At 41.4% G+C, this 25312-nt stretch overlaps 1 protein-coding gene across 11 annotated transcripts in view; it reads right to left on the reverse strand.

The window, feature by feature from the left end:
- Positions 1–25312, reverse strand: part of Bod1l (biorientation of chromosomes in cell division 1-like) — a 56818-nt gene that overhangs the window by 22496 nt on the left and 9010 nt on the right. For 2 of the 11 annotated variants that reach the window (XM_017321062.1, XM_006504053.3), the window contains exons 3-14: positions 23625–23815; positions 22178–22792; positions 21412–21561; positions 18720–18886; positions 17076–17187; positions 16430–16568; positions 13936–14008; positions 6967–12127; positions 6175–6378; positions 4098–4171; positions 3089–3173; positions 22–65 (exon numbers count right to left, since the gene is read on the reverse strand). In XM_017321062.1, the coding sequence (XP_017176551.1) occupies positions 22–65; positions 3089–3173; positions 4098–4171; positions 6175–6378; positions 6967–12127; positions 13936–14008; positions 16430–16568; positions 17076–17187; positions 18720–18886; positions 21412–21561; positions 22178–22792; positions 23625–23815 (7015 nt within the window). Of the gene's footprint in view, positions 1–21; positions 66–3088; positions 3174–4097; positions 4172–6174; positions 12128–13935; positions 14009–16429; positions 16569–17075; positions 17188–18719; positions 18887–21411; positions 21562–22177; positions 22793–23624; positions 23816–25312 lie in introns of all 11 variants that reach the window. The other 9 variants (XM_006504050.4, XM_006504051.3, XM_017321065.1 and 6 more) reach the window with 5 other exon arrangements.

Genomic DNA, 25312 nt, shown 5'->3' on the forward strand with positions numbered 1-25312 from the left:
CAAACTATTATAGCTACTTACATTTAGTGATTCCCTCATCAATAAAGCTTCCATCTGTAGTTCAGCTGTTCAAAAACATGAGACAGAAGGAAACAACATTGTTTGAAATGTAGAGCAGCACATTTAAAGCTTTCCAGAGCAGAAGAGTTGAACAAGACAATCTCAAGTGACCACTATTTTTGTGAATCATAAAATTCTGACCAATCAGTTTTTACAACCTGTGTTCTGTGTATTACCAGAAAAACAGCTTGGATTTTTACAATAATGTCTGTAGCCCATTAAGTCACTGCAGTGATTTAACCATTTCAATATTCTGTAGCTAAGGAAAAGGTGGAAGGTCTTAAATGTTATCTGTTATACTGCAGTTAACACTGGCTCATTTAAAAATAATGCCAACAGATGAAAGGTTAGGTCCTTTCTCCTCCAACAGCAATGGTCTGTTTATATTCTTTGGAAGTTGAAGTACAAAGCCTACTGTTTCTTCTCAACAATGACAGAATATACATTTTTCTTTTAAACAGCCTCCTTCTATGTAAATAGATCTCTTATTGAATTGTACCTAAACACAGTAAAACAGTCTAAAAGTAGATATGGGAACCAAAGACTGAGAGTGCACAAACATCTCCTTCTTGACAGTGAACATTATACAGTATTTAAAAACCCATACCCATTTAACCAATAAATTCATATTTTGGATTACTTAACTTCCGCATAAATGACTCGGCATCTTGGTGTAGCCTTGAGGACTGTGAATTTCTGTGTGGCTCCTATGGCCATTTCAGATGGCTTTGTCCAGAACGGTCCTCAGTTATGCCCTTTCCCCCAACTTTCCAGATAGCAGTCGTGTTGTGGATTATATGTAGTGTTTCTTGAATCTAAATGATCCACTTTTACATGCCTTACTCATGGCACGTAAGTTGGTTCTCATAGAAGCTAGCCTAATGTTTTGTTGAAGAAATGATTTAAAGAGCTAGCTACAGTAGGTATCATTGCTGCCATCCTAGCATCTTCTGTAGGAACCCAGACTCTGCAACACTATTCAATACCAGAAACAGCACTCGGCTTAACACATTCCTTAGGATTCTGGTCTGAACTAGTACAAAAGCGTTTTCCTCAAGGCTCTGCTTGAGAAAGCAGATCTATAGGAGGATGAGTGTAAGAGCTGAGATTCAAGTTTTACTGGCTGTGCCTGCATCAGATATTCCCTGCCTCATCTCAGCTCTGGGAGCTATACATTTCCTTTAAGGTAGTATTTGTAGGGTTTTATGTTGTTTGCCATCCAAATGACACTGGCTGTGCCACTTGACTTGTAAGATATTTAACACTGGAGAAGGGGCGGGGGGGGGGGTGGGCAGGAAGGAAGGGAGAGAGGAGAAAGTTCAAACCTCAAAAGTGAGAAGTTTCTAGTAACTTCCCCCATTGTGGTGCTGAAGATGGAACTTAGAGCCTTCTATATGATAAGGCATAATCGGCCACTCAGCTGCACCCTGACAGAGCAGTTCTTTTCTTCTTAGTATAGGGCTGAGAAGAAAACCATTTTCTATTGCTACAATTGTTCTCATCCTTATTGCCTTACGCTAATGATTCTCAGACTGGTGGAGCCCAGGGCAGCTCCTCCTTTCTGCTTCCACCTACTCAGATGCCTTTTTCATCCTTTTCTTTCCTTCCTTTCTTTTTAAAAATCATAGTATAAGAATAAAGTACACAGTAGACTTATAGTGAATTTTGTCTGGAGATTTTTTTGTTGGTGGTGGTATTGGTGATTAAAACCAAGGGCTTCCCACATGCTAGGCAAGTGCCATACTTACTGCTGAACTGAATTACACTTTCAGCCACCGCTGGCGTTAGGTACCCCTTTTAGTTAACTGTGAGCATAGCAGATGCAGGGCCAATTGAAAACTCCCTAACACAATCACAAACTCATAGGGCAGATAACATCTTAGTCGTCTTAATGTGAGTTTTAGTTACTTTCTCATTTTTGTGATGAAGCATGCTGACAGAGAAGGAAGAACGTTTACTCTGGCTTACAATTCCAGAGGTGCACAGTCCACTGTGGCAGGGAAGGCATGTTGGCAGAACACAAAGTGGCTGGTCACGTTGTTTCAATGCTCAGGAAGCAGAGTAAGAATGAGGAACAGGTAGGCTATCTAAACCTTTTCCTTCAGTAAGGCGCTGCTTTCAGTAAGGCGACTCTATAACCTTTCCAAACAGCACTACCATCTAGAGACTAAATGTCCAAGTTTATAAGCCTCTGGGGACATTCTACATTCAAACTGGCAATATTTTGGTCATGGAGTCCCATAACTGTCCAGAGTCTTGAGATGAAAACATTTGAAAGCTGCTGCCCTAACCTTTTCTAACTCTGAGACTTTCTCTTAAAAGTTTTATGGCTGACAATAGAGAATGCTGTAGCTTGAAAGAGGAGATGCAAGCTAAGAGTGGTTTTATACTGTTACTAGGGCAACAGCCAGCGTGCTTTGGCTTAGGGCACATGATTGGTTTTTGCAAACAGGCTGCAGCAGCCCTGGGAGGGCAGCAAGGGCAGGGAGAAACATGCAGGGAATGAAGCCCTTGCGCCCAGACAGTTCTCCTTTTTCTGTGATTATTTGGAGATGCCAGATTTAAACAATAATCCTATATAAAAGCGGACGTGAAAGGGGTATGTTAAAATGGAAGAATACAGGGCTCGAGGGAGAAGTCAGCAGCTATGCAGGTGTGCTGCTCTTGCAGAAGATCAAAGTTCAGCTCCCAGGGCGCAGGTCAAGTGACTTACAACTGCCTCTAACTTCAGTTGCAGGAGACCTGACAGTTTCGGCTTCCCAGGTCACCTGCCAACACTCATGTGCACACCCACCCACCAAATACACAAAATTTGAAACAAATCTTTAACCAAAAAAAAAAAAAAAAAAAAATAGAAAAAGGAATTTTCTCTGAACTATTTTAAAAGGTAAGAGGCAAATTCATTGTCTGCCAGTGTTTTACTCGAAACCATCAACCAACTTTAAACTTCAATGAAATTAAAAAAACCAATGCAGAGACAGACAGTGTGAACAACAGACAGTGTGAATGACTGCTAGAAGCAGCCTACCTGCCCCTCTCCGCCTTCCAACACACGGGTTCTCGGGTGCCGCTACAACTCCATGACTTGTATCTTCCTCTGAACTCACAGATATCTATGAAAATCCAAAGCACCACAAAAATAAGCGAGGTGAGCCTAGCTGGCAACTGATATATTTGATGTCTCCTCCCTCAGCATCCAGAATAAATTGAATAATCTACTTCCATGAACTGAAAAATTAGCATGTCAACATTTAAAAACAAAACAGGGAAAATCAGTCCAATCTCACATTTCACTCATCAATGCTTCTTTTACGGCAAAGGGTTAAAATTCTAGCTTAGCACAATCCATGTGGTCCTCCCTACTCCTGATTAAGCCTACTCCTTCACCAGAATGAAGTGTTACAGCAGGGAGCCTGAAGTACCACAGTATATTCCATCCTTTCTCTCTTTGCCTAGGTTTTCTCTTCTTTCTCTTCCAATGAGCTTCAACTCTATTTTATAATTCTGCACCAATGTCCTTTTGCAAACTCTCCTTGCTGCCTGTCCAATGCTCTTTTGGGGTAAGCTCCCTCTGCATTGTTGGTAACCTCCATTCACTGCCAGCTCATCACACTGTTGGCAGTACTGAGGAATCAGTCTACAAACAGGAAACAAGAGTCTAAATTGTATATGGTACAGATCTATCAAAATTAACAACAATTTTATTCAAAACATGAAACCATGGAAAAGTTAAGCAGAGCTATGACAAGACCCAATTACCATTTTTAAAGACACTGGACATGGCAACATAAACATGCCCATAGGAAGGGCAGCAACAGAAGTCAAGGTCTAACGGGAAACCACTAAAGTCACTGAGGCATTGGTGGTAGCTATGGGAACTCGCCTCATGTTTTGCTGACTGAAAATTAAACATGGGTGACAGAGAGACTGAAGGTGGCTACATGTCTGCCTCGAGGAGATGGAATTGACAACAGTACTTTTTACTAAGATTACTGCAGTTCTTAGCTTAGACAACACCACCATGTGTCGGGTCTTACCTCAGTTGTTAAGCCAGTCGACAGTTCCAATCCTCCTATACCCTTTGGTGGTGACTCTTCATTGCCTAATAAAACTCAAAGAATTAACATAATTTTAAAAACTGAATGCAAAAATACATCTCACACTAAAAACGAATGGCATGTTATCTGGTAGTCAGAGCCACCTATGCTGGCTGATTTATTTCACTGTTAGCAAAAGAAGTCCACCGTGGGGGAAAGGGACTGGGAAAAGAAGTCCACCGTGGGGGAAAGGGACTGGGAAAAGAAGCCCACCGTGGGGGAAAAGGGCCATTTGCTCATCTCTGGGGAATGTTTGCATAAAAAGGTAAGCTGCCCAGAAAGGGAGATAAAATATATTATTTGTGCTTACTTCCTAGTATTGTTCTATAGTCAGCTCCACTAAATTTGTCTCTAAAACTATCTAAGCAACATTCTGAACCTTTGAGATTTATAACTACCGACCCGACCAAGAAGGTGATGTATGGTAGACTCACTTTGCTTCCTGACACAGTGAAACTGAACACAGAATTAAAACCTGTCAGGCCGACGCAGAGACAATGAAATCTTCTCAGGGAGCAATTTTATCACATTCTTTGTAACTGTGGCTTATTTCCCTCACCTGCCACACACAGAAGCTGATAAAAAAAAGCAAGAGACTTCATTTCTCCAAGAGCCTGCAAGGTTTTCCTTGTTAAAAGGCTTCTATTTGCTCTTCCAGGGGACAGATTAATAAAAGAATGTAATGTAACTGATTCACACCAACTATTGGGAGTATTCAATTCATTCTAGGCTAAATGTAATGGGAAAGGTAAATTATTTGTTTCAACCCTTAGAATACGTTTATTCCTAAGTTTTTGATTTAAAAAACATTTATTTATATTTATGTACATTGTTCCGCCTGCATATACATCTCTGCAAGGGTGTCAGATCCTTCTGGAACTGGAGTTAGTTGTGACCTGCCTGTGGGTACTGGGAATTGAACCTGGGTCCTCTAAAAGAGCAGTCAGTGCTTTAAAGCTGAGCCAGCTCTCCAGCCCCTTTTATTCTTGAGATTGTATCATTTTCCCCTTCCTCCCTCCAAACTGCCATAGACCCCTCCTTGCTCTTTTAAATTCATGTCCTCTTTTTTCATTAATTGCTGTTATGTGCATATGTATGTACATACATATACATGTGCGTTCTCTCTCTCTCACTCACACACACACACACACACACACTTCTAAACATATAACCTGCTCAGTGTGTACAACATTACTTATGTGTATTTTCTGAGCTATTTGGTGCTAGACAACCAACTGGTATGCTCTTCCTTGGAGAAGATACCTTAGGGCATTTGTTTATGCTGCTTAACAAACAGGGCTTAATCTACTAGCTGCAGCTTTCTGAAGTTAGGCTTAGTGTAAGTAAAGTTGCTTCCTCTTTAAATGTTAAGGATACCATAGTTTATAAAGCTAAAATGGAGATAAATCAAAGTCTATGGCTCCTTCAATTTTAACTCAGAAACTGAGTTTGTAGAATATGTTGCTCTCTACTCATCCTAAGCACTTGTCATACTTGAGTCACTGTGGAAGAATTCATAGCTGTCTTTCCCACTTTGATTATCTGCACCTCTAGAGCCTAGCATAGCAGAAACTGTATACAGCACCTGAAACTGGATAGTATAATCACTGAACTATACCTTCGAAAGAGATTCCTGATTTCCACAAGAATAGTACATTTGAAGGCGCATACCCTCCTTCCAAATATTCTAAACGGGAAATTATTGCATCTTACTTGAATTGCCAACTCAGTTAATAAAAATAGGAGCTGGAAATGTATATGGCTCAGCTGTAGAGTATGTGACAGGTCCAGGATTCAATACCCAACCAACCAATTAAAGTATGGACAAACAGATCTTAAGATGGACGAAGCTCAGAAACTTGCCAGTCATGAAAATCAACATGTTTAGATGCCTCCCCTTAGCCTCCTGACTCTTCTATACTGACCCATGAGTAATGGTCTAGTTTTAATGTTTAAGACACAGGATGTGTTATAAAGTCACCTCTGTTAGAATAGACAATTCTAAATGGACTCTCACCTACACCACACCCATTATCCTCAGGAGGAAGAGTGACATCAAGGTTTCCTTCCCTGTGGAATGACTGCCTTGCACCAGCAACATGTCCCATTTTCTCAGGCGACCCTTCACTAGTCCACGTGCCACTGTGGTCACTTTTTGTAGGCAAGCCCCCCTCCTGTTCTGAAGCACATGGAGCTACATGGCAGACAGCTGAAAGGACTCCTGTGTGGGAAGAAGGCATTTGTGACTCTTGGCCTGTAATACATTTGGTGGTAGTTTTCAAGTTGCTCTCAGGTTCCTGGTGGTCAGGATACTCCAATGCAGCATGTGTGATGGGCAGCATGCCATCAGCTTCAGCACCAGGATTTACTGCTGTCAGACAGTGAGTACTGCCAGAGGTGTCCTCAGCAGGCTTCTGTTCTGGTTCTCTCAGACAGTTTGTCTCAGACAGTGAGTTGGCATTCCTCTCTGAGTCCTTTCTCACTGTTCTCCTGGCTGTGCTACTGTCCCCTGCTGCCTCTGCCTCTGCACTTTTGCTCTCCCTCTGAACAGAGCTCAGCAATGTATTTCTTTCTTTTGCATTGAGGTCTTGACCAGGGCAGTCCATGCCATGACTTTCTTCCTCTCCTAAGCACAAAGCAGTGCCTGGCTGGCCTTGTCCCACTGAGGGCTCACAGACTGGCAGCCTGTCATGCTCCCCCCTGGTGCCTACTGCCATTAAAGGACCTACTCCTTTGCCCATCCTGAATGGCCCAGGGCACTTACAATTACGCTCAGCCACGAGGCTGGGCATGGGTAATTCACACTTACTTTGCTTTGTAGCTAAATGTCCACCATTTCCTTCTGGGTTGTGCGTGGCTTGCTGATTCTCTTCATGCCTGCTTAGGCTAGTGCACGTCAACACACACTCTGCTGTGCTGGTGGAAATAATGGCAGCATCACTCAAATCTTCCCCTCTCACAGTGGTGGCCTGGTCATCATCTGTAGGGATAGTACCAACCATGACAGCTTCGCGTCCTTCAGAAGTGCTTGTGGAAATCATGGCAGTGTCACCTGTTTCCTCTACTGGTATGACTGAGGGACAGACGGACTCCTGAGGGACAGCACTGGACACAGAGCCTTCACAGTCTTCCACTGAACTTGTTGAGATGACTGCATTCCCATCTGTAACAGATGGTGCATTTCTACTTACACCAAAGACAGAAGCTTCACACTCTTCAGCTATGCTGGTCGAAATGAGAGCACATTCATCCTTCTCTTCTTTGCTGGTGGAGGCAAGAGGGCTTTCAGCTTCAGTGGGAGCACTGGGCATAGGTACCTCAAAGTCCTCGGTGCTTACCAAGGCTGGACCTGTAGTGCTTTCCTCAACTGCTGCAACTGGTTGCTGCCTTTCAGCACATGTGACTGTAACAGCGCTAGAAATAGGAAGTTCGAATTCTTCCCCTATGCTTGTGGAAATCATAGCACACTCATCCTTTTCTTCACTTCTGCTAGCAGTGAGCTGGCTATTCTCACCTGAAACTGCACTGGGCATAGGAGCCTCGAATCCTTCCCTGTGTACTCTGACGCCGTCCCTAATTTCTTCAGTGCTCAGAGTGCTCAAATGCCCTCCTCTCACATCTATGACTGCACTTATCTGAGGGGTGCAAGCATTTGTACTAGTAGAAATCATCAAGCCATTGCCCTGACTTTTACTACCTGCTAAGCTGTCCTTGTTGGAAACATCACAACTGGCCGTAGAAGCCATAAGGCCATCGCACTCTTCATTTTTCCTGGGTGACATGTGGCCAACTTCACATTCTGGAACTTCACCAGACACAAGAACATCATCACTGCCCTTCACCAAACCAGTGGAAATAGTTGTATCTTCTACTGTTTCTTTCCTGGTAAGCTGACTATCACTGTGGTGAGAAGATGCACTAGCCATAGGACCCTCACTACCACATAGAACTGGTGGCCTGTCACTGTTTCCTGCCAAGGCACTGGTTACGCTGCTTTCCACAATCCCTTTGGCACTGGAGCAGATGTTGGTGTCCTTGATTTCCTTCTCTGCACCACTCATACTATCAACATTACTGTCATTTGTATTCACAGTTGCTGCCCCAGCCTCAGCATTCACATGGTCTATCGTAGGGCCAATCTGAGCACCCCCCTCTCCACTCTCACAAACCATCATTCCTTCACTTTCTTCTATCCCTGTGCAAGCGGAAGCATGTCCAGGTTCATTTCCTCTTCCAGTGCTAGTCACAACACCCTCGTCCTCATCATCCTCTTCTTTTGCACCTGTGCTGGTCACAATGCCTTCATCATCACAGGGACCAGCAGCCACCAAAGGTGCATTAGTAATGTCCTTGGCTTCTGTGCTGTCCATGGCACTCTCTGCACTTTCTTCTGTTTCAGAACTTATGGCACAGCCTTCCCTGTTGTCTTCTGAGCCTGTGCAATTTGCTGATGCTTCCCCATCTTCTTCAGTAATGCCTGTGCTGGTGACTGCACTCTCACCTTCTGCACCATCAGTTCCAGAACCATCTCCTTGATTGGCATTTGCCTCTTGGGGTTTAGCAGCATTTACTTGGACCACATCTGCACCTGTAACTACACGTTGCTCTTGGGTTTCTACTCTAGTTACCAAGCAAATGAAGTTATCATTTCTTCCTTTGGTTTCAGTACATGTCACAGTGCCTTCTGTTTCTTTTTTAGGACCAACTTGTATCCTATTTTCTTGGGACCCATCAACATCTTCACTGCTCAGAGATCCTGCTCTTATTTCCGTTCCAGCACTTGTAACAGCTCCATCACTTTCAACTTCACCAATAAAAGTAGCCGTCCCCTCAACTGTACATGCAGATCCACCACACTTTTCCTCAGAGCCTGCACTGGTTACTGCATCGTCTTTTTCCTCTGTTGTAATACTGTTCACATTGGCTTCAGCTTGAACTGTATGAGCAGCCAAGGGACCTGCTACTCTGTCTTCTGACTCAGCCACAGCACATTCTCCACTTTCTCCTTCCTTGGAGCTTGTAAGCAAAATCTCACTTTCAGCAAATCCTTCTGTGACAACACCCTTACCCTCTTCAGCTGCAGCAAAAACAGTGCATTCACTGGCTTCTGCCCCAACCTGGAGGGGATGTTTTTTAGGGCAAGCACCCATCATGAAGCCTTCGTCCGCCTCAATACTGGTGCAAGGTAAGGCTGTCCCCTTCTCTCCCACTTCTGATGAAGTGGTGGTGGCATCTCCAGTCTTGACTGTGTTTAACATGATGCCTTTGTCCGTCCCTTCAGTACTAGTAGCAATAAAAGCTTTGTCTCGTCTACCAGATCCAGCTGCCCCCCTCTCCATTTTCCCGTGCCTTTGCTGTGGCACAGGAGCAGAATCGCGCCTAGCACTGGTGTCTACTTCACTGTTTTCAGTCTTCCTTTCAACATCAGTTGGTATTTCTTTATTATGCTTACGTCTGACTGTCTCAGCCTCCTTTCTTGTACTCAGGTCTACGACATGCTCGCCTGCAGCACTGTCTTGCTTTATATCAGGATTTACTTTCAGATCACTCTCTCTCTTGGCTGTGCCCATCAGGCTCCTTTGTTTGTTAATGTTCTTATTGTCCCCAGTCACACTCATTGACTTGTCAGCAAGAGGTATGCTTATTTTGCTTTCTTTACTGTACAGCAATGTGGCCTGGCTATCTTCAGAAAGATGCCTTTTGCTACCGCCATTTGCTTTTGTTGGCATATCCACTGTGAAGCCATCATTACCTTCTTTGCTGCCATTTGTTTTATGTACTTCTGACTTCTTAACAGTCGAATATTGGTTAGGGACATCAGAATGATTTGCAAGGGAGGTACTGGCTCTGCCGCCTTCTGATATGGCTTCTCTGTCAATTACAGGAATTGTATTAGAATTGTGAGATTCTTTCTGAGGAACAACAGTCACAGAGCCTGAGGATGACAAGAGGTCTGAGTCTGTAGAGTATTCAAGAGAAGCATTTCTGTGAGTGCCACATTCCTCGGTAGTTTTGGACATGCCTTTCAAATTCTTCTGCCCCTTCTCGTTTTCTGATGGGGCCCTAGAGAGTGCTTTCCGACTCACTTCAGAGTCTACACTTACTTCCTGGGCTCCTCGCTGAATTGGCTCTCTTTCCCTAGGAGCTGCTTTTGATGGGTTACCTTGGCTATGTACTTTCTTGGTCAAGGTGCTTTTATGGTCAGCATGCCTTTCAGAAATGCTCGTTACTGCTAGTCCACGCCCTGATTTACATGTCACAGCTGCTGCTGGTTTTGAATCTACCATGGAAGTTCTGAACTCATCCTTTAAAACTCCAGCAGTGGCTTTATGTTTTGTAACATTTTCAAAGTCAGTGTCTTGCTGAGAACTGTTACTACTGATGTCCTCAGTTTTAGAAAGTTCAGACACATTTTCAACAGCAGCCTCAGAATCAATTTCCATTGGCTCTTGTTCAGGGATCGATGTGGTTTCTGTGCTTTTTTTTGGTCTCTGCAGAGAGGAACTACTGGTAGTGCCTGACATGTTTGCTACTAACTTATCTTCCTTGGCCATTTCCTGTGACGTGCTTCCTCTTCGGTTTTCACACAGCCTTCTACTTAGTTTTTTTTCTGTGACTGGGCCATTCCCTCTGCCCTTTTCATGACTGCTGTCAACTTCTTTACCATTCTTGTCATCTGGCTTATTTTCTTCTTTCTTTTTCATGTCTTTATTACTATGCTTTAAGCTTCTGCTTCTGTGCCCGTCTGAGACCTTCCTCTCAAGTTTAGAGGAGGTTGAGTCTTTATCTGTCTTATGTTTCTCTTTAATTGATGCTAACTTAGCTCTGTGCCCAGAGTCCTTCTGCGCACTATGTGCTGAAGATACAGTATTCTCTAATGCAGGGTCAGTGACAGTTTCTTCAGAAGTTCTGTCTTCAAGTTTGAACTTGCGCTGCCTTTCTGTGTCATTGTCTTCTGTGTTTTTCTCTTTATCAGGCTTTGGAGTTGTCACCTGTCTTGTGACACCTTCCTGTGCTTCTGTTTCAGCAGCCTTGGTTTGTTTGCTTTGACCTTTTGATTTAGATTTTGACACAACCTTATCTTCTAACAAGCTCTTCGTTCGTCGCCTCTCCTTATGAGGAAGCTCTTCTGGTTTGAAGCTGCTATCGGCGTTAGTGGAGTCTGTCTCACACTTATCTTCAGAACAGCTCTCGCTTCTTTTCTGCGAGGTTACACTGTGCTGCTTGGAGCTTAGAGCATCTTTCTGAAGTTTAGAGTCACTTGACCTTCTTGATTTGTGCTCAGCCTTGGATTTTTCAGACGACAGGTGCTTCTCCTTTTTGTTATCTTTACGTGCATGCTCATCTGTTTTTATAGTGTATTCAGAAACTGGCTTCCCATCTCTACCCAATACTGACAGTCTCCTTTCACTCTTGTGTTTACTTTTACGTTCAGTTCTATCATCTGAAGAAAGTTTCGTTTGTTGACCTTGCTTCCGAACACTTTCCTCTGTTTCGCCCTTCTCAGAAGAGTGAAGTTCAGTCTCGTCGCTCATTTTATGCACACTGTCACCTTTGTGTTTGTGTTTTGACGATGGCTTGTCTTCTGATTGAGCTTTCTCTTTCTCAGGCCTCTCCTTGGCAGACTTTGCCTCTTTTTTAGGTAGGCCTTTCCCATGTGTTTCAGGATCATCTTTCTTTTGATACTTTTCATTTTTAAGGGTGCTTTTCTGCTTCTGGGTTTCTTCCACATTAGTTTCTGAGCGTTCTGGTTGTTTTTTTCCATCTCTGGTATCTGTTTCTTCCTGAGCTCCTTCCAATATAACAGGAGTGGATGTCCGTCGCTTATATTCTCTTTCTACTTTTGATTCAGTCTTGTTTTCATCTGCTGAATGCAGAGACTCTGACAGCCTCCTGGCAGGTCTACTTGGTTCACCTTTTCCATGAGTGTGCCTGAGGTCCTTGGAAGAGGCCTTTTCTTTTTCACAGTACTGTTGGAAAACAAAGGATACTTAGAAAACACATTTTAGATACAAACTTAACATTTGGGTATAGCTACTATGTGAGCTCTAGAACATCTGAGGCACTTCTGCTCCATGGATGAGGTAGCCCAGAGTAAGTACCAGGCACCAAGAAGTGCAGTGTAAGTACCTAGGTGATCACACTCTGCATTTCACATTCTTCCCAGTTATACAGAGCAGTTATTTCATCTAACTGGTTCTTGCCTTTAGGAAGTCTTCAATACTATAAATGACTATAGCTCACTAATACCCGAGTCCTTAGTAAATGTAAGCTAATTGGGGTACAGTGTTCTTTTCAGTTTAAAAATATACATGCTGGCAGATAAGTAAAGACTAATTTTATTTTAAAATTTAGAAACACAAATCACTTACAGAAGTCATATGGATTTAGACTATTTGTGCAAAATTTATAAAATTCCAAATGTATACAGTAACTGAGTAACACTGTAAGCATATACATGTGACATAAGCATAAACATACATGTATATTCATATGTTCTGGGAAGATGCAAAGTACCTGAACTTTCCTCTCCACCCCAGTTTTGGCATTTAGTACATTAACATGTGCAAGACTTCCTGAGATAAGTTCCAAAAAAAAAAAAAAAATCACAAAGGAAAGTTAAATATTTAAATATATACAGTAACATATCAGGACTATGTCTAAATATGACTCTAGTTTCTGAATAAAGAAACTTACTGGTTATTAACAACTACTAAGCTATTAGTGTCTCTATCTCAGAACATACGATTATGAAAATATATATGTATATATATATACAAATAAAGACTTAAATTCAGTTAAAGCTAAATCTGACCCAAGAAAATAACCCAATACAGGGAGAAATACATTCACTGCATAGATTTTCACAATTTAAAATGTGCACATTTTGGATACAACCTTAAGTGTCACATACAAGCCAGTGCTTAAAGTAATTGAGAATGTATCCATTCAGTAGATTAATCAATTGTTACATAATTATGCACATTAAGAGGTAACACAAAGTGAGCAAAGTCTTAAAAAAATTTGTTTTTTTGTTAGAATACTTCCCCTTCCAAAAAACTCTATACATGTGGAAACCAAAGAGATAAAATAGGGGACCTACTCTGGGCAATTTTAGTTTTCTCTTTCGTCTTCTTACTGACAATTGTGTTATTGCTGTATATAAGAAACAGGGTGAAGAGGGTAAGGGAAGAGAACGTACTCTCTACACAAAACTAAATATGCATCAACCCATTACAACAGGTAATTCAGGCCGAATAGGAAGAGGCTAAAAATGTTGAGTGGAATGGTTTTTAAGACATAATACCGTAAAGATCATATTATACTGTTTTGCTGCAAAAGAATACTGAATGACCCACAACTAACAAAAGGGCTTTGACAAGGGTTTCACTAAGACAAGTGTTGCAGACAGCCCTGGGGCTAATTATATTTGATGTTAATTCCCTTCTCCAAACAAGGAATAAGTCAGCACGCAGGTGATTTCCTGTAAACCTCTTCCCACCTTAATGTATAAAATAAAGGCTCGAGCTGGTGATTGGGCAGAGAAAGAGGGGGAGGTGGAGCTGAAGGTTTTGGGAGAAAAAGGAGAGAGGACAACAGAGGAGGAGGAGGAGGAGGAGAAGGAAAGTGCAAGTTCTAAGGGGTCTCTTCTATGGGGAAGATGGTAGTGTAGCGGTAGATCTGCCCAGTCCAGGCGCACAGCATGTATTCATATTAACTGTGTTGTGTTTTCATTGCCCAGGCTTATTTGGGTTGGAGATTTACCGCAACAACATACCTCAGTTGTTTTGAGGGCTTCTTTGGACTCTTCCTCAGCCTGAGGTTTCTTTTTGGAATTTTCATCAACATTCCTGAGAGGGGAGCAAATCAAATATGAACTTCCAATCTGAATCTAAGAACCTCACAAGAGAGTTGAAACTCTTTTCTGTCCTATTCACTTCATGTGTGAAGGCTGGTTACACTTCAATGTAACCTTATGTTTCGTCACCAGAGAGCACAGTTCAAGTGTGGCGTGAACATTCCGGGAACTAAAGGAAAACATGCTACAAAGACAGTTCCTAACGTGCTGCCTGCGAATACTGTGCCCACCGTGCAGACGCTTGAATGTCTCACCATCATTTGAAGACGCAGGAAGGCCTTTTTGACTCAGAGCTATCTGAACAGGGTACAGAAACCTGAGAACTGATCCCTCTCTCCGAGTTGTGTAACTCACGTCTCTTTAAGTTTATGGCTAATGTACAGAATTGTCATGATGGGCTCGAGAGAGGCTCAACCACTAAAAGCATCTGGTGCTCTTCTACAAGACCTGGGTTCAGGTCCCAACCCCCACAGGACAGCTCACAACTGTTGCTAACTCCAGTTCAAGGGTACCCAACCCTGTCTCCTGGCCTCCGCAGGCTCCTGCACATATGTGATACACAGAAATGCATGTAGACAAATACACATACACACAAAATAAAAACAAACAAGTTCAAGGAAATAATTGTAATTTAATGGAACAGTAAAACTGTAGACTACGGTTCACATTACAACATAGCTACTTTCAAGAGTGTCTTTGCCTTTGTAATTCTTCAATAAATAATTGAAGCAATGAAAATACATTGCTAGAAAAAAACAAAACAAAAACAAAAACCCAAAACCCCAGCTTTCTGTGAAGAGGAAATCATGGGGTGATGTCAAATAGGTGCTGAGAAGCCTGGTGAGCAGATGCAACCTCTGTTACTAAGTAGTTCCCACAGGCCCAGACAAAATACTTCTACACGTACTTCCAGGAGCCCAGAAACTGAACTCTGAACAAGGACAAATGTTACTGTATGTACACTTTCTGGGATACAATCTAAAGCTTCCGTCAGATTTTCACAAAATTACTAAAAATGTACTTTAAAATGCTATAGCTATCAATACAATGAAAGATGATAAAAAGAACAAATTCCAAGGCAAGGCCTTCATAAGCACATAGTAACATCTAAGTCAATGTGAGGTTCTCTCTGACTAATTTTTTTCTTTTTTTTCTGACAGGTTGTTGTTTTCTTTATTTCTGTCCTGTTTAAGTACAAATCATCCCCACGGGTGCATCAGTTCCTGCTTTTCTATTAAGAATGTCAAGGTTAGCAGGATGGCCCATTAGGTAAATCTGCTTCCTGCCAAGATAGGTGACCTGAGTTCTATCCCTGGACACGCAGAGGATAATGCTTCCCCTAGAAGCCTACGTTGCCAAGTAAAGACCGAGTGCTAGGTGTGAGATACTTCTCCTCAAGTTATTGGTTGGGAAGGGGTCTCAAAGATTCCCAAAATAATACTACCTATTACCAGTGATCTCGGTTGCAAGCGTAACTTGATAGTAAAATCCTATTGCTGAAAACGCCACAGACCTTGGTCACAGGGCATGGAGAAATCAAGCTGGTACTATTTTGAAAGATTCTTTCCTGCTGGGTAAATTTCAAAGAGCCAGAAGGTATTAAACAGGTCCCTGGGGATGGAGGGAGTCATCAACAGTCCTACAGAGCTGTGGATCCAAGAGCTCCAATAACCATCAGCATGGTAAGATATGCTCATAGGTGCAATAGTGCATGAGTATTAAGAATATAATTTATCATGTTCTGGTTGGAATTAAGGCCTGATCCACAAGAAGAAACACAAGCCTGTTACGGTAAATTTGACTAATATACATATTAGCCATACTAATATTAAATACTAATGACATTTAAAATGCATGATTAGAGACCTCATGAAACCTAGGGTGAACATACTACCTTTATTTTGCTGAACAGATATTAAATCAAACTGCCCTATAAATTCCTCTCTCTAAAAAAGCCAGGTATGATGGCACACAATAATTCCAGTACTGGAAAGGCTGAGGCAGAAGGATCAGAGTGAGCTCAAGGGTTCCAGGGCTATTTGTACACCTACCGAAATATACAAATAGTTCCCAGACCTCAACAGAGATGTCTGTGCAAAAGATGATTGTTAACACAGAAATTCACAACCCATCAAACTGCAAAGATTAAGTGAAAAGGACCCTTTTAAAAAAATAAATAAAATAAAAAGTAAAAAGTGTGGGGGGGAGATAGAGTCTCTGTCTATAGCCCTGGCTGTGCCAGAATTCTCTGTGTAGATCATGATGGCCTCAGATTCACAGAGACCCCATGCCTCTCCCCCTCCCCCCACCATGTCCAGTTACTTTTTCAGACAGCCTATGCCCACTTTCAAAGCTGTTCTTCTGAAAATGTACCACTAATATGACAATCAGAACATAGTAGGTAAAAATGCACCTTGAATCTTTTCTTCTTCTTTTGCTTAAGGCTACTTTCTTCTCTAGAACTTTCCGTTCTTTAAGGACTTCTTTAATTCTTGGGGCTTTGGGTTCCAAAGTCTTGGCTGATGAGTCTTCTAGGTCCACAGTACTTTTGCCTAGAAAGTAAATAAAGAAGCTTTAGTTCCGAAGACAGTTCTGTAACAGTGCTGTATTTACTTTTCATTACAGTTTTATACGCAGTATAAAACACAAAATAGCTCCGAATGAGTCTCAGTTTCTGCTAGGAAAAACAGACATCAATTTTGTTGTATTTACTGTGCCAGATGCATGCCAGCATGAGGGCTGTAGCACAGTCAGGGCAGAGCTAAGTTTGTGGTCTTGATTTCAATCCCCTGCATCAGAGAAAATAACAAGAGTAAAGGGAAAAAGCAAAGATGATGTGAGGTATAGGCTAGCTGCACTACCATCACCAGAAATGCTCAGCTACTTCTATCTGAAATCTATTCCACCAGTAGAGCAGGATAAATTCTTCCACACTTAGGAACTTTTTTATGTGCATATATAGCACCTTTTTATGTGCATATGCCACAAGCAATATGAGACTAACTAGAAAATGGTGGTGTGGATATGATACTCTCAAATAAAAGTAATGTCCGCTATACCTTGGCTCTTCACTTTAGAAGATTTTGTCTTTTCTGCTTTCTGCTTTCGTTTTTCTTCAAGTTTCTCTCTATTGATTCGTCTTCTTAAAAGTCTCTCTTCTTTTTCTTTAGCCTAAAACCATAAAATTACCTGTAGATTATCAGGTAGAAGCCAAGACACTCTGAAAGAACTTATGTGAGAAAACAGCTGAGAGTACCTCTCCGAGGTATTGATCTGGCTCAGCACACTTGAGTGAGACCTTGGGTTGTAAACCTCTTGTACTCAAAGTTGTCCCTACCGACAAAGTTTTAGTTTGTTCTTCTGATGTTTTTACACATTAACAGAATATGCAGAAGCACACATATATCAGGTTACAAAGATGACTCAGTGGCTAAGAGCACGTGCTGTTCTCACAGATGTCCCAGGCTGTTCCCAGCTAACAACCATCATTAACTCCACTTCCAGGGGAATCTAACACCTTCTAACCTCTGCAGGCACTAGGCATACATATACACACAAGCAAAACATACACATAAATCTAAAAAAAAAAAGAGGAACAGACATTAACTGTGTGTGCCTAGGTACAGATGATAGAGGCACAGATAGGAAAATTGTCATTATTGTTTTAGAATGCTATTGGTTTGAAGGAAAAAGTGTGATCTGAGAAAACGTGATGGGAGGAAAAGGCTATAGACACATAAGTACCAAGCACAGTGGGTATGTCTTCAGAGCTTCAAGTGGCAGGTAATTCTACAGCTAATCTGACTTGGTGGTTGTACTCCTGGGCCTAAACCGTGGCCTTGGGACTTTCTGTTGGCAGAATCTCAATTAGAGAGAATTCACAATCATTTTGTTATTCTAACCACCCCTTTCTGGTCAGGGCTCAAAGCCAAACTTTCAAAAATCCAATTAAAAAACCCAACAGGTGCATAAGTCCTATCCAATATCCTCTCTAAGAGCTAAGCCTGGAAGGAAAGCTAACTAGCAATCACATTTTATAGTGTTCTCTTCAATAGTTATTTCTATAAACTCCCTAATTGTGACATAAGAAACATTTTATATTTTTATGTTCCTTATATTGTAAGCCATTTAAAAACTAATGAATTTTATTTAAAAAGCACTCAATAATTGAATGGTACTTGACAATTGGAAGCATTTTCAAACCTAGAAAATTGGTGGACTACATTTCCCTCAATTTCCTTATACTCCTTACATACTGTATCTCTGCATGAAATGAGTCACAGGGATACAAGCACTTTTACAATATGAAGCAGACAGTTACATTTTTTCACTTTCGTTAGTAACAATGATACCCCTTTGTGTCTATTCTATGCAGTTCCATGGCAAGCTCCCTGAGGGCAAGACCATGTCTGCTGTGTGCATAACAGTACCTTGCACAGGCTACCATTCAAATTTTGTCAATCTGTTGTAGTTGGCTAAATCACAGTTGTGGCTTGTGACTTCTTTGAGGGTTGACCAATACTTTCACAGAGGTTGCATATAAGATATTATAATTCATAACAGTAGCAAAATTACAGTTATGAAGTACCAAGAAAATAATTTTATGGTGAGGGGGTCACTATAGCATGAGCAGTGTTTAAAGGGTTGCAGCATTAGGAAGGTTTAGAAGCACTCTAAATCTGCAAGTGATCAACTGGACTTACAATGGATTGCCGCCGTTGCTCCACTGTGAGTTCGTCATCAGAATCACTGTAGTACTTTGAGTAAAGATACGGTTTGTGAACATAAGCATGCCGTACGCCTCTGGCTTTTCCATCACTAGAATCACCAGGTTGAACTTTTGCTTTATTCTGCTTGTTTTTCTCTTCATCTGGAAAGAAGCAAATATAAAAAGTGCTTCTGTCAACAAGCATCAACATGTCATATATGCAGCAAAAGATACTAATATACTTCAAATGTATTTAAAGGTCCAAAGGGGTTGTCTGTATGAGAAAAGAAACTGACATTTAAAAAACTACAGTTCACCTCACACATAGAGGCAGACCAAGTTAGACATTTGTGTTATTAAAAGACAAAAGAAGTGTAGAGGAGAGTTGCACAGAGCAGGGCAGAAGCAGGACAGGCTCAGAACTAAAGAGGCAAAGGCTCCACTCTGCCCCTAGAGCAGGGTGGATCTGTAGGCTCTACATGGAAGCCAAGTACACACTGGCTGTGCTTCCGCTAGGCCTTTACCTGCTTGTGATCTGATGGGAAGCATCCACTCGGAGGACGGTAGGTGGTCTCTGCCAGTCTAAGCTTAAGTCTCCTTTTACCGTTTACCCTCTGGCTTATTAATTCAGGAGCCCACTTAGTTGAAGCTGCTGGAACCATCTTAACTTACTGTTCCTCCCATCAGTTATTTTAAACAATGTATTTTGACAAATAGTTCTTGGACTTGATATGAATGTTTTTATCACTGTTAAGTTGAAGAAATTCACTTGAAACTATACTTTAAAGCACACTTGAAATCTTCCTTATGTTTTTAGTTTTTTGAGAGTCTCACTATTTTTCTCTGGCTGTCCTAGAACTCACAATGTGGACTGGTCTCCAATTTACAGATATCCACTTGCTTCTGCCTCCCATTGTGTTGGGATTAAAAGTGTACACCACCACACCCAGATCACACCTGAGATCTTAATGCCTAGTTATGTGTTTAGGAATCAATCACACACACCTTACACTAACACCTCTACATTAGGAAGGCAATCTTTCCACTAGACACAGTATAAAGGCGGAAAAAAAGGAATGTTTTCATTTCTTATTACTTATTGTTCTTAGTGAACTTCTTATATTTAGAGCATGTACACAGAAAATCTAACCCCAACAAAGAAAGCAGCCTAGCAGACCCCAAAGCATAGAAAAAGCACAGGGATCACAGGGTAGGGACTCGTCTTCCCACACGGGCTGGACAGTAAGGACCACCATCATAGCTAGTGTACACTGCTGCTCCTATTCTGAATAACTTTCTTCTCCTGGACATACCCATAAAATGTAAAGATAGGAAAGGCTAAGAAAAGTATCTGTGGAGTTAAAAGGCTCTACTCCCCCGCTGAGTTTCTTCCTAGACATCCTATACAAAGCTAGCAGAAAATGTAAAAGATGTTGCCCACTGGCAAGATATGTCAGAGCAAAGAGCAGCATGTACTGGCTACATGCAGACTCAGCTTTGAATTCTGCCCTGGTGCTCAGTGGCCATGTGACTTTGGACTGGATATACTTCAAGACTTTGTTCCCTTTGTTGTGCCTCCTTTCCAGAGCTGCAGAAGTTAAGAAACAGAAAGACATTAGCACAGACTCTGGAACCCAGTAAGAACTTAGGAAGGGTCAGCTGACAAGCAAACTGTATAACAACGATTTCAGCTTTGCTCAGAGAGATCTGGCATTTGCCCTAAGCTTCTGAGAGGTCATCTCTGGGCTCTCATGATACTGTACTTGACTGATGTGTTTCTGCTTTCCTGGTTCTTTTATGGTCAAATCAAAGTCTACTATTGTTAAGATGGAGGAATGGGATTCAGTCCTGCAGCAAGACCTCTTAGGGCTAGAGGCACAAGGGTCACTATGACTATATCCTTTAGCCCAAATAAGAATTTCAGACCAAAGTTCTAGTGAACTTCTCTGGGTTCTCATAGTCTATCCTGATTATAGAAATGGATGTCAAGTTGCCTACAGTTCCAGAGAGGACATACAGAGGGCTCACGTTTGGAAAAGTTTCTAAACTTGACCCTGAGCACACTGTCCTTTCTCTGATTTGACCGTGTTCCTTAGCTTGATCAACTATATTGAGTAGACCAGTATTTGTAGTTATTTGAGGCAGAGCACTACACTAGCAGGATAGCCTAGAACTCCCTATATAGACCCAGTTTTAACAGTTATTCTTTTGCCTTAGCCTTCTAATTGCTGTGATTCTAAGCACAAGCCAACATACCTGACTAGTATAATATACCTGCTTTTGGTGCACTCTGTTATGCCTTTTAGGAAATCAGTTTTTCCAAGGGTGCTCTTTATGACCCTCAAATTTGTAACTGGTGGTAGAAGTGAGGACAGCCTTCCAGCTTGTATTCACCAAGCACCATTCACACACAAACAAAAGCAGCTCTATGTACACCATCTCCTCTCAACTTTGCAATAACATCAAATGATGGGGTTGATCATGGAAAAGTAGGCTTGTTGAGGGCTGGTAACATGTACAAGGATAACTAGACAGACAACCCTGCAGCTCAACCAGCAGCCAATCTTACAATCACAAGGTAGCAGACTCTAGCTATACCATAGTCAGGAAGTAGCCATTAGAACAGAAGGCAAATAACGCTTACCAGCACTGTCACAGAGACATTGAGAAAAATGTATCACCCTTACCCTCTGATGTAATCTCTCCTTCTTCCATGCTCTCAGACACGACAACTTCCTCCTCTGTGTCTTCTTCAAAGGACGAAAGGTCACTGGTGTGGACAGAGCTGACTGTGATATCAGTGAGACCATCCACATCAGAATCTAACAAAGAACAATCTTTAAGGAAAAACAATGAAGCAAAATAAACAACTGATCACAAGAAGGTATTTAAAGCCTAAGCCCTCAATATTAAAAATTTCCTGCTTTAAACAGGAAATTTAACTATCAGAAAAGCAGCTATATAAGTAAAATACAAAGGTAAAATAGTTACTTGAACTATAAAAACTATTGATTTATAATGTAAGGCTATATACAAATGTAGATTTTAAGTAACCGATTATTATTATTACTACCTAGTATTTTGAAGATTAGCATATACAATTTAAGTTGCTTGGAACAGTGTGAAAAAAATGATAATACAAATTATGAAGTTTATAGCTTTTCTGTAAACTTTCTTTTGTCAACAGACACATCAGTATAGTTAAGAAGGCCAACTGAGGCAGAATGATTGGGCTCAGGCTAGCCTGAACTGTACACTAGGCATGCATGTCCAGCCCTGAGATTACTGCTGGGTGCCACCGTGCACAGCGTAGTACTTTTATTGCTTTACAAGTTTTCAAGTTTTGACATGAAAACACCAAAATAAATCATTACAATCAAAAGCCAAACGTGACACTGTCCTCTTCCTGTAAGGAACAATCCCTCTTGAAGCCATGCGGCCTTGTGCATGTACCTTCTTTTGTCCCCTCAGCAGCCCTGGCTCTGCTGTTGCTCTTTTCAGAAGGAAGCTTTGTGCTCTCCACTTCTTTGTCCTTTGCTTGTCTCTCATCTTTCACTTTCTGTGTATCTTCATTCCTTTTAGAGTGATCAATTTTTTTTTCAGTCTTTTCCTTCTTCTCTTTCTTTCTCTCTCCTTTCTCATTACCATCGGGTTTCTTTTCTCCTTTGTCCATTGATTTAATTTTTGGGTCAGTGCTTTCCTGCTGAGCATCCTTACTTAGTAACAGTAAGCTATTATTCTCTTTCATATGATTTTTAGTTTCTTCCACTGGACAAGGGAGATCACTGGGTTCTTCTGACTTGAGAGCAGCTTCTAGCCCATCTCCTCCAGAATCAGAGGTAGCCTTTTCTCTCTCAGTCGCATCTTCTGAGCCTCTCTCCTTGTCTGTGCTAACGTCAGTGCTTGGCTGAGATGAGAGTTTTCTGGATGTTCTCTCACTGACCTTGGCATTTGACATTTCTGTTGAAGCTCTGGCAGCGTTAGCTTCTTGGTTAAGAGAAGTTATGGTTTCCAAGATTGACATGGCATCACTGGCTACATTAGCACTGGGCCCAGGAGCAGGAGCACCTTCAAGGAGAAGATAAGAATAAATTGGTCACAGTCAGCTATAGGATGGATCACAGGGGCCCCAATAGAGGAGCTAGAGAAAGTACCTAAGGAGCTAAAGGGGTCTGCAACCCTATAGGTGGATCAACAATATGAACTAACCAGTACCCCGGAGCTCTTGACTCTAGCTGCATATGTATCAGAAGATGGCCTAGTCGGCCATCATTGGAAAGAGAGGCCCATTGGTCGTGCAAACTTTATATGCCTCAGTACAGGGGAACGCCAGGGCCAAGAAGTGGGAGTGGGTGGGTAGGGGAGTTGGGGGGGTGAGGGCATGGGGGACTTTTGGGATAGCATTGGAAATGTAAATGAAGAAAATACCTAATAAATAAATAAATAAAAAAAGAAATAAATGTATGAAAAAGTAGATCCCTCTACTTCACTGACAGTACACACTACTGTTATAAGCTGAGCAGAAATGCATGTTCCTGTAGGCTTTTCAGGTACAAAACTAGTACACATACTCAAAAATTTCTATCTCCTAAGTACATAGTGTCTTATAGGAAAGATGCCAACACATGTGAGACCATTCCAGTTGTGAGAAGAATGCCTTTACTATTTCAGTGACATTCTCTCTTATAGCGAGTGTGCACACACACACACACACACTCACCATTATTATAATGTTTTTTGAAATTAACTTCAAAATAGAAATGTCATGCTAGTTAGGGAACTTGAGCAATATTGAAAGCACATATAATTTCACTAAAGTAGTCAAAAGGAGCAATGTATTAAAAACCAAACATCTCTATCCAGGCAGTCAGAACAAGAAGAGCCTGGGAAAGCAAAGCACCTTGGGTAATGACAGAAGATTCTGGCTTCTCATCATCAGGAGCTGTGCTGCCAGCAGCTTCCTCTTTGTGATTCAATGTGGCCAGGAACTCGTGCACAGCTTTTTCTACCTGAGGCCTGAATGTGTGGTTGATCTTTGGATCCACAACCTGAGAAATAATTCGGTCAATACCAGACTCCAGCATTCCTGATCTGAAATACAAGCAATTCACAGGAAGGTAAAGAAATAACTTTATTATTTGCACAAATTATTTTGAAGAAAATAGTGTCTATTATATATGTCTTCAAGACTCTATTTGGGAAAGTTAATACAGTAATGGTTTTAAGTATGCTATACTACAAAGACATTTGTAAACTGTCCCCCAATGCATTGCTGGTAGAAAGACTAAAACACAAAAAGGCCTCTGGAGTAGCTGCAGTACTACAGAGAATAAGGGAGGTCGTGCCTCTCTCAACCTCCATCCCTGGAACATAAGAGGATTCCATGAGAGATGAGTTCCAGGCCTAGTAAATCTCTTGACTCTGAAATGTTTTCTTCTTAAAAAATAGAAAATATAAACTTTTTCTAAGTCTTAGAGTTTCTAGTTAAGGTGAACAATATACACAACATATATTTTCATCAAATTGATAAACAAGAAACAAGAAAAATAAAAACAAAACTCAAGATGTCTGGCTTTCTTTTTATTACTTTCCTGCTATAAAATAGGATGATTTAGTCATTTAAAGAGGTAGGTTATGAATGTCTTCTACATAAAATGCACCATGCTGGCCACCAGGCACTATAGACCAGACCTGAGCCTGGGCCCTGTGTTGGTTAAAGATACAGATACAATTACAATACAAGAGGCTAGACATTAACATACACAATGTATTGTGGGGAAAGAGAAGAGTAAAGAATTATTGGCTGTGTTCACAATAAGGTGGGAACACTCCACAAAGAGAAGTCATGGAGCTGAGTCTTGCTGTGTATAAAAGAGGGAGGGAGGAAGGGGGCTATAAGTCTAAGAGGACAGACAGAGGAGTGACAAGAACATGTTTTAAGTAGCACTTGTGTAAAATGGCATCTGAGCAATACAGACTTAAGATCACATTTCTTCGTAGATTGCACCAGGAGGAATCAAAGTGCACAGGACAGTGTTGGGAGACCCCCATCTTTCTGGAGAGAATGGGTAGGAGGTGTTGACCTTTATACTGTCAAATGCTGTTTTTGAGTGTACCTGTCTGAAGTGAGGGTGGACTGGATTTTCAATTCCCAAGGCACTTTGAAGCCATGTGATAACATAATTCTATTTATGTGGGACATAAAGAAAAATGAGCTGACATGCAACAAAGTAGGTTACCTGCTTTTTCAAGTTATAAAATTAAAGAACAGAATGCAAATCCTGAAAACACTGCTGTATCTTAAAGCTCTTTTTGTCCCCTTTAAAGATGAGTTGCGAATGTAGCAGAAAGAATCACTAAAAAGTTTTGCAGTAAGGCATAAGTACAAAGACATAAAATTAAAGAAGAAAACCTACTGAACCCCAAAATATTGCTTCGGTTGCCTTCTCTGTTTGCGTATATTTTTGGCTTCTTGTCCTGTAAACAAGAGTACTCTTAAATGTAGTCTTCCTTCTCATGGAGGAAGATCTTATGTAAAAATAGGGTCTACTGATCTACTGTTCTGTAGACTCCCTGCCTTGGGGTATT

Source organism: Mus musculus, chromosome 5 (assembly GCF_000001635.26).
Source record: "Mus musculus strain C57BL/6J chromosome 5, GRCm38.p6 C57BL/6J".
In the NCBI taxonomy this organism is placed as follows: Eukaryota; Metazoa; Chordata; class Mammalia; order Rodentia; family Muridae; genus Mus; species Mus musculus.